This window comes from Heptranchias perlo, chromosome 18 (genome assembly GCF_035084215.1).
Source record: "Heptranchias perlo isolate sHepPer1 chromosome 18, sHepPer1.hap1, whole genome shotgun sequence".
Taxonomy (NCBI): Eukaryota; Metazoa; Chordata; class Chondrichthyes; order Hexanchiformes; family Hexanchidae; genus Heptranchias; species Heptranchias perlo.
The window spans coordinates 40,714,715-40,727,489 of record NC_090342.1 but is presented as its reverse complement, the minus strand read 5'-3'; the positions used below and the strand labels follow the sequence as shown (position 1 = coordinate 40,727,489).

At 43.5% G+C, this 12,775-nt stretch overlaps 1 protein-coding gene across 3 annotated transcripts in view; it reads left to right on the top strand.

Moving 5' to 3' along the window:
• The window catches only part of LOC137334794 (proline-rich protein 5-like), a 101,027-nt gene that overhangs the window by 46,010 nt on the left and 42,242 nt on the right, over nt 1-12,775 (top strand). For all 3 annotated transcript variants that reach the window (XM_067999772.1, XM_067999773.1, XM_067999771.1), the window contains one exon: nt 335-426. In XM_067999772.1, coding sequence (XP_067855873.1) covers nt 335-426 — 92 coding nt within the window. The remainder of the gene's footprint in view (nt 1-334; nt 427-12,775) is intronic.

Genomic DNA, 12,775 nt, shown 5'->3' with positions numbered 1-12,775 from the left:
TTGGAAGAAAACTGATTCAAGAAATTCTTTGACATAATTTCTGCAGATGCTAAATTTTGGGCAGCCACTCATCTGATAGCACCTAATATTTTAAAAGTCTGCACATTTTAAAGTGTTTGGTTGAATGAATCTTCTAACAAATAGAAATGATCAGATGCCAGTGCAGGTACAAAATTCACATTAATAGCAAAACATTATGATAAATTATATTAAGGCAAAAATATATTGATCGTAACTAATTATCTATGAAAATGCCAAGATATGATGAATGAAAAGGACCTCTTTTACTGTTTTAGCCCTTCCTATTTCTTAGATCATGCGGTTTATTTTATAGGACAGAAATTACTCGACACGTTGGCTGAAATTTGGGACTTTTTCTTTTGTGACATTCTTCCTATGCTCCAGGCAATATTTCATCCTGTCCAGGTACGCTACTTGTTTTATTGAGACAATGCATGTCCCTTTCTTCTGTTCCACTCACTTCCAAAACTGTACTGTGACTCGCATATTGAGTTTCCGAAACTCATCTCTCTTAAATGGAGGGGAGACACTGGTGGTTCTATTCTGATGCTTATCAGTAACCAGCATTACACTTCTCAACAGAGGCAGATTACCACTCAGCAACTAATAACACAACTCCCTGAGTGGCTTTGAAATGAAATGAAAAACAAAACTGAATTGCAATTAACAAAAACCATGGCAGGGATCAACCCTGGTTCAATGAGGAGTGTAGAAGAGCATGCCAGGAGCAGCACCAGGCATACCTAAAAATGAGGTGCCAACCTGGTGAAGCTACATCTCAGGACTACATGCATGCTAAACAGCGGAAGCAACATGCTATAGACAGAGCTAAGCGATTCCACAACCAACGGATCAGATCAAAGCTCTGCAGTCCTGCCACATCCAGTCGTGAATGGTGGTGGACAATTAAACAACTAACGGGAGGAGGAGGCTCTGCAAACATCCCCATCCTCAATGATGGCGGAGTCCAGCATATGAGTGCAAAAGACAAGGCTGAAGCGTTTGCAATCATCTTCAGCCAGAAGTGCCGAGTGGATGATCCATCTCAACCTCCTCCCGATATCCCCACCATCACGGAAGCCAGTCTTCGGCCAATTCGATTCACTCCACGTGATATCAAGAAATGGCTGAGTGCACTGGATACAGCAAAGGCTATGGGCCCCGACAACATCCCAGCTGTAGTGCTGAAGACTTGTGCTCCAGAACTAGCTGCGCCTCTAGCCAAGCTGTTCCAGTACAGCTACAACACTGGCATCTACCCGACAATGTGGAAAATTGCCCAGGTATGTCCTGTCCACAAAAAGCAGGACAAATCCAATCCGGCCAATTACCGCCCCATCAGTCTACTCTCAATCATCAGCAAAGTGATGGAAGGTGTCATCGACAGTGCTATCAAGCGGCACTTACTCACCAATAACTTGCTCACCGATGCTCAGTTTGGGTTCCGCCAGGACCACTCGGCTCCAGACCTCATTACAGCCTTAGTCCAAACATGGACAAAAGAGCTGAATTCTAGAGGTGAGGTGAGAGTGACTGCCCTTGACATCAAAGCAGCATTTGACCGAGTGTGGCACCAAGGAGCCCTAGTAAAATTGAAGTCAGTGGGAATCAGGGGGAAAACTCTGCAGTGGCTGGAGTCATACCTAGCACAAAGGAAGATGGTAGTGGTTGTTGGAGGCCAATCATCTCAGCCCCAGGACATTGCTGCAGGAGTTCCTCAGGGCAGTGTCCTAGGCCCAACCATCTTCAGCTGCTTCATCAATGACCTTCCCTCCATCATAAGGTCAGAAATGGGGATGTTCGCTGATGACTGCACAGTGTTCAGTTCCATTCTCAACCCCTCAAATAATGAAGCAGTCCGAGCCCGCATGCAGCAAGACCTGGACAACATCCAGGCTTGGGCTGATAAGTGGCAAGTAACATTCGCGCCAGATAAGTGCCAGGCAATGACCATCTCCAACAAGAGAGAGTCTAACCACCTCCCCTTGACATTCAACGGCATTACCATCGCCGAATCCCCCACCATCAACATCCTGGGGGTCACCATTCACCAGAAACTTAACTGGACCAGCCATATAAATACTGTGGCTACGAGAGCAGGTCAGAGGCTGGGTATTCTGCGGCGAGTGACTCACCTCCTGACTCCCCAAAGCCTTTCCACCATCTACAAGGCACAAGTCAGGAGTGTGATGGAATACTCTCCACTTGCTTGGATGAGTGCAGCTCCAACAACACTCAAGAAGCTCGACACCATCCAAGATAAAGCAGCCCGCTTGATTGGCACCCCATCCACCACCCTAAACATTCACTCCCTTCACCACCGGCGCACTGTGGCTGCAGTGTGTACCATCCACAGGATGCACTGCAGCAACTCGCCACAGCTTCTTCGACAGCACCTCCCAAACCCGCGACCTCTACCACCTAGAAGGACAAGAGCAGCAGGCACATGGGAACAACACCACCTGCACGTTCCCCTCCAAGTCACACACCATCCCGACTTGGAAATATATCGCCGTTCCTTCCTTGTCGCTGGGTCAAAATCCTGGAACTCCCTAACAGCACTGTGGGAGAACCGTCACCACACGGACTGCAGCGGTTCAAGAAGGCAGCTCACCACCACCTTCTCGAGGGCAATTCGGGATGGGCAATAAATGCTGGCCTTGCCAGCGACGCCCACATCCCGTGAACGAATAAAAAAGAACTTCAAAGCACATTAAGCAGGTTGTTAATATAGCAGATGAAGTAATTTAGTGTATTGAGAGAATGAGAGATGAGGAATTGTTATGTAAAAGTAGTTGTGTACATGGGGAGGGAAAAAGAACTCTTCTCTGACCTCACTAAATGATGATGACACCATGGAATCATGGGCTATTTATAAAAGTGACAACTTCCAGAATGGAGCATGGTCATTACTTGTAAGAATGGGAAGTATTTATTTTAGTATTTAAGATATTAGTGGAGTTTTATTTTACGATAAGTGCAGCAAAGGATTGCAGATAAAGTTTAGTCGTGTGATTTTTTAAGCTTTGCTAAATTCAAGTATTCCATGGATCTATTTTTACTTTTATTGATTCTAAATCCATCAAGTGGTGGTGCTCTGTTCTTTACTCTATTGTTTAAATGTATTTGACTGGATTAACTAAGCAAATCATCTGCATAGTTTATGTATCAGCTTGGCTCAGTTACTGATGACCTCACTTCTGGCCACACAAGGACACAAGGTAATGCTCCAGGGCAATATTGAGGGAATCCCACACTCTCAGAGGTACCATCCTTCAAATGAAAAATCAAGCTCAAGTCCAGGCTTCCATTATTTCAAGAACAATGGGGAGTTCATGTGTCTTGGCCAACATTCCTCCCTCAACCAGCACCACCAGGACAGATTAGCTGGTCATATTGCAATTTGTGGATATTACTTACATAACAGTTACTGTACTCCAAATTCATTGTATGTGAAGCACTTTGAGATGTTTTAATGTAAGTGCAAGCATTTTTAGTATGTAAGTAGATTAGAGAATAGTAGCTTATTTCTCAAGTGAGCAGTTTCTTCTGAGGCATAACAGATTGTTGAAGGCCACACGCAAGGAAGGGTCCTGGGGGAAGAGGAAAGGGTATAAAAATATTCATTGAAATTTCAAATGTCAAAAACTCCAAATATCTTGCCCAAGCTCAGACCTACAGGTCAGTCACTGCTCCAGTGACATCACTGATGGAGCAGTATCCTGGAGCAACTTAATTAACCGCACTTGTCCTTGGTACTTTTGCCCAAAAACTGGTGGCCAGGAGGAAAAAAAATCAGTGTTACAAATTGGATTTCTCCACAGTGCCAACCAACACTTGCGATTCTGACGGGGAGTCCTGATGTAATGTCCAAGTGGGAGCCTTGAGGTAGTGCTAAAATGGAATTAACGGAGCCATCCCTGACTTCTTCAGCTTCACTTCAACATTGCCACCAGGCTCCTGTCTGGATATTGTGCAGCAGGACAAGTGTTTCCAGTGTTACAATGTGAGGCTCCAAATGCAGCAAAGGATTTTGTTTATAAGTTGTTCTCTTTTTAATAAAGATGATGAGCTCCCATTTAAATCTCTTTATGGTCTTTTCTTTGTAGATGTATTGAAAATATAACAGGAAAAAGGGTGCTGCAGCTTTAAAAGCAGCACAGTGTGCACCTGGTCCTGGCAGTGTGCTGTGCTGTAATGTCTATTGTACAATGAAAGGCAGTCTGCCTAATGAATATGTGAACTAGTAACCTCGGTAATAAAACTGAAACGACGTGCAGTTCAAGTAATCGATGTACAGTGATTTCTGTGCCGCAAGTCGCAGGATGAATTCCGCATTTCCTGTCGAGTTTGTTTTTGGCTTGTTATCCACCAGTGTACTGCTAAAGAATTTTTTATCAGGTGCTAGCAATTACAAATATGATTAATATTTTTACCCTTTTATATCCAATTACATCTGCTGTTAGCTTTTTCAACACAGGAGGCCCCGCCTGGTTTTGTGAGGCTTTGCTGACACTGCCGAGCCTCGCTCAGGGCAGGCGCAGATCATGAAATTGGCTGTGCAGACCAGCACGCCCAAATTGCAGTGCATTGCATCTCGTTGCCAGTGAAAGGTGCCAGGATTTTGGAGACTGTGCTGCTGACCAGCGCAAAGTTAATAGAAGCTTCAAAAGTATGGCAATCAATCCCTCGCTAGATTTCACCATTTTCTCACCAGCAATACGTGGCCATTTGAAACAAACGTTGCAGTGTTTGGATGGCATTCCTGTAACAGGGCTTCTTAAAATTGAGTATCACTTCTTTAATCGTTGTTGCAAAGTTAGGTTTTTTTTTGTTCATTGTATTGCTTTGTTTGCATTTTCATTGGAGGATTAATTTTTGTTGTTGTTTAGGTCTAATTTTTTATGTCTAACTATGTTTCAAACAACCGCCTTGCTTCTCACTGTATTTTTCTTGCAGCAACTAAAGTGGACAGGATGAGAATTTCTTTGGGGTTCTAATGATGTTTCTAGTTTTGGAGGAAGAATAGTTCCTGAGGGATCAAGAGAGGGAGCTATTATTGTTGTAGTATACACTACAACAACAATAATAACTTAGATTTATATAGCCGTTATAAAAAATATTCTTTATTACCCCAAGACCTACATTTACTGGCTCAGAGAGCTATCCTTGGCACCTCTGCTTCACAAAGGAGGCTATAGGTTGACCTGCAGAAACATGTACCACAGGTACAGCCCTTTCCATGGACATGAAGATCACTATTACATTTAATCCGACCAGATCCCTCCAAGCCACCACATACGCCAAATTAATCAGTTAGCTGTCTGCAGATGCATCAAGCAAGTGAACAGGGCCCTGTTTGCAAGGAGTAATGTTCATCATTTGGGAAAAATAATGGGGTAGATCTTGACATTGTGCGATAGTGTAAAATGGGTGATAGCGAATTGGCAGCCCGCTTTACATCTCTCCCGATTATTTCCATTGATTTCAATGGAAATAAAAATTGTGAGATGTGAAATGAATGGGCTGCCAATTCACTTTCACCCGTTTTACACTATCACACAATGTCAAGAGCTAGCCCATCAACTTGACAGGGCACAGAACTTTTTCCAGGTGGTCACATCACAATAGAGGACAGTGATTTCATTGTACATACTGAGCCTGGCCACCACCTCCTGATAGCCGTGGAGTGTCAAATATGGCCATCCTTCTCGCACCTACTTCGAGCAGCAGCGCACCCATTTTTCGAGCCATCAAAGGGGTCAGGTGCTGCACTGCTCGGTCACTTGCCCACACACTTTATTTTTCCTTGGCAATTCCCCCCACCCTGGCAAAGACTGAACCTTTATAACAGTTGAAACAACGTTTGCCCCCAAATGCAGCATTTACTTTTATGTAGACACATCTCTTGGGGCTCAAATTTAATGCATGTAGGGGTAAAACAGATAGAAGAGTAGAAAGAAAGATTGCATTTATTACATCTCTCTGAAACATCTCAAAGTGGTCCAAATGCAAATAATTACTTTGAAGTGCAGCTATTTCTTTTCATGTAGGCAAACACAGCAGGCATTCTGCATACAACAAAATCCCACAAAGAGCAAAGAGATGAATGAACAGTTGATTTATTTTTGGTGGTACTAGCTGACGGAACAATATTGGCAAGGAAACAGGGAGAACTCCCTACTCTTCAAATAGTGTCATAGGATCTTCAAGGTCTATCAGAACAGGCCTTAGTTTATTGTCTCATCCAAAGGATCTCACTTCTGACAATGCGGTATTCATATGTACTCAGGTCCTGTTGTACAGCTTGAACTCCGAACTTTCTTTCTCGGAGGTGAGAGTGCTACTAATGGAGCCAAGTCGACACCGTCAGTTGTTGGCTGTAGTTGTGCACCTCTTGGTGGCCCATTAAAGTGCCACTGGTGGTTTCTTACCAGCTTTCTCAGCCATGAATAAATAGCTCGAGCAGCCTGTTTGTTTCCCAGTTCCCTTGGCCTGCCTTCTTTCCCAAGCAGGACGGAGGGGATAATCTCGGGAGACATGTTGTTATTCTGAAAGTAGATTTTGTTTATTGTGTAGGTAGAAGAAATTGGGATCCCTAAGGAGGGAGCTATGAAGATTTTTAATTGCACAATTTGCATGGGAGGGAGAATATTTCTGCTCTGAACATTGGAATATAGTCAGTCAGGAGAATGTTGCAGGTCTTCACTACGAATAGCTGTGATTGCAAGGAAAAGTGTTTGATTCTGGAGTGGGATTTGTGAGGCTGAGAGTAGAAGTAGAAGTTCCATGCATTTGAATTCTGTTTCTGTCAATAGCCAACTAGGCTGGGTCATTATCAGTTTCTCTTCAGTTTTGTCGACCCATTGTGGGTACTACAGATGCAGGTGTTTTATCCAGATGTAAACGGGATATAGCTGAAATCTCCCATTTTTGTGATGTTGTGCATGGAGGAATGGGAGGCATGGAGAGCCAGGCTAACCTAGCGTGTTCTGAGCTTCTTGTCCTCAGAATCAGTTAAGTGCATCTATTATAGGAGGGCTGTGTGTGTGCACTCTTCATGGAGGAGGAAGGTAAGTACTTTTCTCTTTGAGACTGGATGTTTGATGCCCTTGACTTTAATTCTGCTCATCTTTGCTCATTAGTGGAACTGCATGCCATTCTATGAGCAGGTAAATGGGCCCTTGCCTAGAAGCATTTGGTTCTGGTGTTGTATGTGGGCATTTTTTTTTTATTCGTTCATGGGATGTGGGCGTTGCTGGCGAGGCCGGCATTTATTGCCCATCCCTAATTGCCCTTGAGAAGGTGGTGGTGAGCCACCTTCTTGAACCGCTGCAGCCCGTGTGGTGAAAGTTCTCCCACAGTGCTGTTAGGTAGGGAGTTCCAGGATTTTGACCCAGCGACGATGAAGGAACGGCAATATATTTCCAAGTCGGGATGGTGTATGACTTGGAGGGGAACGTGCAGGTGGAGTTGTTCCCATGTGCCTGCTGCCCTTGTCCTTCTAGGTGGCAGAGGTCGCGGGTTTGGGAGGTGCTGTCGAAGAAGCCTTGGCGAGTTGCTGCATTGCATCCTGTGGATGGTACACACTGCAGCCACACTGCGCCGGTGGTGAAGGGAGTGAATGTTTAGGGTGGTGGATGGGGTGCCAATCAAGCGGGCTGCTTTGTCCTGGATGATGTTGAGCTACTTGAGTGTTGTTGGAGCTGCACTCATCCAGGCAAGTGGAGAGTATTCCATCACACTCCTGACTTGTGCCTTGTAGATGGTGGAAAGGCTTTGGGGAGTCAGGAGGTGGGTCACTCGCTGCAGAGTACCCAGCCTCTGACCTGCTCTTGTAGCCACAGTATTTATATGGCTGGTCCAGTTAAGTTTCTGGTCAATGGTGACCCCCAGGATGTTGATTGGGATGGTGAGGGATTCGGCGATGGTAATGCCATTGAATGTCAAGAGGAGGTGGTTAGACTCTCTTTTGTTAGAGATGGTCATTGCCTGGCACTTGTCTGGCGCGAATGTTACTTGCCACTTATCAGCCCAAGCCTGGATGTTGTCCAGGTCTTGCTGCATGTGGGCACGGACAGCTTCATTTTCTGAGGGGTTGCGAATGGAACTGAACACTGTGCAATCATCAGCGAACATCCCCATTTCTGACCTTATGATGGAGGGAAGGTCATTGATGAAGCAGCTGAAGATAGTGGGGCCTAGGACACTGCCCTGCGGAACTCCTGCAGCAATGTCCTGGGGCTGAGATGATTAGCCTCTAACAACCACTACCATCTTCCTTCCTTGTTCTTTGTACCACGAGCCCAGTCTGCCCCACTGAGGGTGAAGGGCTGTGGAGGTGTCTTTTGGGTGCTAACGCCATAGTGGCTAAGCCACTAAAAACATTTTACAATTTGAGTTTGGCTTACTCTCATTGTGGTTTTTTATATCGATTTTCTACCAAATTGAAAATACAGAAATGTAGGATTTCCCATTCTCTAACCTGTCTGGGGGTGAGGTGGGCTGGTGTTTGTTGTAAGTAGGGTACTTTGGCCCTGAGGTGAGGTCAGGATGAGCAGGGTTGGGAGGAGGGGAGGACGTTGTTATCTTTCAGGTTTTCTTGTGCTCACAGCATAAAGGCAATCTCCATAAGCAAACCAAGGGGTAGATATTTGTCTTGACCGCCTGGTTCGGTAATCTGGTGGAACGGATCGCCACCCTTTATAGAATGCACTCGATTTTTAATCCATTGATTTCACCCAATTACCGACCAGGTGGCGAAGACAAAAATCTATCCCCGTCTCTTATGAACCAAAACCTGCGTCCTCTCTACATGTTGTTATTGGGAAAGTGTGCCATAGGACTAACTGGTACCATTTATAACATATATTGAACCACAGACCATGTGAGTTGACCACCATATTCTCCTTTGTTCTGCGAAAGACTGTAAATACTACACTCCAACCAAAGCACATTGTCTAAAACCCATAGATTTCTTTACAAATAAGGTGTTACACAGAAGAAGTGTAGTTCATAGCAAAAATCTAAAAGTATAATATTTAAAACAATAAAGGTAGATTCAGTCCACAAAGGGATTAGAATACCCATTGTAGAATATCTTTTTTATAACGTTCTATGATCTGCAGAACTCTTGGATTAAATATTTATGTAGTTCCCAATGCAATATCATATGTGGGTGACACAATTCAATTTTGGTAACCCACAGCATCCAGATGATCCATTCTGAACGAAGCTGAAATAAAGATGAACAGCTAGGCGAAGGATTTATACCATTTGCCTTTTATGTCACAGTTTTTAATGCTGACATTGTCTTTCTATCAAACATCAACTTGACGGTTTAGCTGTTACAGAATATAAATTAATCTATTCCCCCAGTCTGTAAGCTTGGATACATTAACGTTTCAAAGAGAGACTTGCCCTCGCCATCAAGTCATCGTTGATCTAATTAATTTGTGAATATAGGCAATGGCACCAACAATAGAGGCTAGCTGACCCAATGAATCTGTTAATGAATGTGGCCAGTTTTTTGTCGGTTGGGCAGGCCCTTGGCCTTAATGTTCTGAACAACTGTTTCTTTGATCTGGTAATTCTGGAATTTAGCCACTTTTGAATGCGGTTGGTTCAATTTTTAGGCCAAAAGATAGATGCATACTGGGTATACTTAGTTATCAGGTCTACTGGGCTTTGATCTAGAGCTTGCAAAGTAGTGTCTGGGTCAGGACCACAGTCGCTCCATCCTCTTGTTTGTTTGACGCTGAAGATTCTTATTGTGTTTCTTCTGCTGTAGTTGTTGAAATCATCGAGATTTTGTGGATGGTTGTCTTTGTACAACATTTGTTGTTCTAGTCTGATAAAGGGGTTGTCAGTGTGCCTCCATTGCCTCTTGATATGGGCCTCGGACTATAGGGAGACGCACTGGAGTCCTGCAGTTTCCTTTTGCAAGACACCAACACCATAAATCCTGTGACCTTGGCAAGTATTGCTGTATACAGAAGATCCAGTGATAGGGCCTTTTTGGGGTAGGTACCAGATATGTTGCAAGGACAGGGAGTGAGAAAGAATCTTGGACCTCTACAATCAGGCTTGCTGCAGAATTTGGTGAGAGCTGGAGATGGGATGCCTGAGCCCTTATTCTACTGTTGGAGCTGCTGTATCTACCTTCTAGTTGTGCTGTGGAGTTTCTGGGATTAGGTTCAGGCCTCTTTGTTGCGATGGTGTGTCTTACTGGAGGCCTCAGCTGTGAATTCTTACAGGGTTTATGAAGGATTATTACTTTTGCAGAATGCTGCTCCTGAGTCCAGTTAAACACTTTCTCCATGAAGAGCATCCTTTTGACTTTGCGTTGTGCAGTCTGACAGGTATATATGTAAGCTGCTGCCATTAGGTTCTGCTGGTGTTCTAAACACAGTGTGCTGTGTTTGATGCTACTGGAGTTTTCTTGATGTTACATTACACTGAGTTACATTAAGCTACGGCCCAGAAACAGGGTATTTGGCCCAACTGGTCTACTCCGGCGTTTATGCTCCACGCAAGCCTCCTCCCTCCCTACCGCATCCACCCCTATCAGCATATCCTTCTATTCCTTTCTCCCTTAGGTGCTTATCTAGCTTCCCCTTAAATGCATCAATGCTGTTTGCCTCAACTGCTCCTTGTGGTAGTGCGTTCCACATTCTTACCACTCTTTGGGTAAAGAAATTTCTCCTGAATTCCCTATTGGATTTATTAGAGACTATATTATATTGCTGACCTCTGGTTTTGGACTCCCCCACAACTGGCAACACTTCCTCAACATCTACGCTATCAAGCCCTTTCATTATCTTAAAGACCTCAATCAGGCCACCCCTCAGCCTTCTCTTTTCTACAGAAAAGAGCCCCAGCCTGTTTAGGCTTTCCTGATAAGTATACCCTCTCAATTCTGGTATCATCCTTGCAAATGTTTTTTACACCTTCTCCAACGCCTCTATATCCTTTTTATAATATGGAGACCAGAACTGTGCCCAGTACTCCAAGTTTGGTCTAACCAAGGTTCTATACAAGTTTAACATAACTCCTCTGCTTTTCAATTCTATCTCTCTAGAAATGAACCTCAGTGCTTAGTTTACCTTTTTTATAGCCTTATTAACCTGCATCGCTACTTTTAGTGATTTGTGTATCTGTATCCCGAGATCCCTTTGCTGCTCTAACCCATTTCGACTCTTATCCAAGCAATATGTGGCCGCCTTATTCTTCCTACCAAAATGCATCACCTCACACTTACCTATATTGAAATTCATTTGCCAATTACACACCCATTCTGCAAGTTTATTAATGTCTTCTTGCATTTTAACGCATTGTTCCTTTGCATTAACTATAGCGCCGCCACACACACACAATTTCGTGTCATCTGCAAATTTTGAAATTCCCGAGTCCAAATCGTTTCTGTAAATTGTGAACAACAATGGTCCCAGCACCGATCCCTGTGGAACACCACTTCCCAGCTTTTGCCGGTCTGAGTAGCTACTCTTAACCCCTACTCTCTGTTTTTTGTATTATAGCCAGCTTGTGCTACTTGTCCCCGTCTCCACATGCTCTGAACTTAGTCATGAGACTACAATGTAGTACCTTTTTATGGAAGGTATTTTGAAAATCCAAATATATTACATATTGCATTACCCTTGTCTACTCTTTTACTACTTCAAAGAATTCAATAAGCTTGGTCAAGCATGGCTTTCCCTTCTGAAATCCATGCTGACTACTCTTTACTATATTTTTGTTTTCTAGATGTTTTTCTATTACATAATTTTATTAAATTTCCAGCCAGCCCAGTGCAAGCTGGCAATGTCCTTTGGGTAAGGTGAGGGTGCTGGAGCCATGGCTGAGATCAGGTTCTGGTGGCCTCCCAGGCTGCTGGTGGGTGTTAATGTTTGAAATGGTGGGGGCCATAGTTCGGAAACATGAACGCTCACTGAGCAGAGAGTGAGAAGTATTAAAGCATCGAATCTGAGAGGAAAACTGCTGGAGATGACTGAATATATTTAACCGTTGGCCATCATGATTATAATTGAACAAATATACTGTGCGTTTTTAATCTAATACTTGAACATTACAGTATATTCTTATTATCACTTTGCTTATTCATTACATTGATTCCAGTACACCATGGGAAAAGTCACATGTCAACTAATGTTGTACCATTGTTGTGATGCTTTTAATTCATCCTCTCAGATTGTTTCCACCACCAGTGACAGACCAATAACCACCAATACTTCACCCACTATTGTATAGCTCCAAATACTCTCTTTGGACACAAATCGTGTTTGGAGGGGCAAAATCTATAATGGTGCTGCAGGGTGTTTCCATAGTTCAAGGGGACTTTTGTAAAAAATTCACACATTTACCATTACTGAAATTATTGTTACAACATTGCTGTATATTAATTAGTAATAATCTGGACTTGTCATCTTTAATGAATTTAAATAATACTCATTGGGATAGATTTTAACTTTCACCACTCAGTAGATCAGCTGACCCGTTATACACCCTGTTGGATTTTCCTTCCCATTGACTTCGGGCAGGGTGTATAATGTGTGGCTGATTTTCAATCCTGAGTTTACCATCTGGTGATTTAAATATTAAAATCTACTCCATTATCTTAGAAAGCCATATCTTTTGACTTTGAGTTGTGCAGTGTGACGGATTTATATGTCAGGAAGATTTTATCAAAGTAGGGCGACCTGGAGCTCATGGTATATGTGAGCTGCGTTATTCCTCT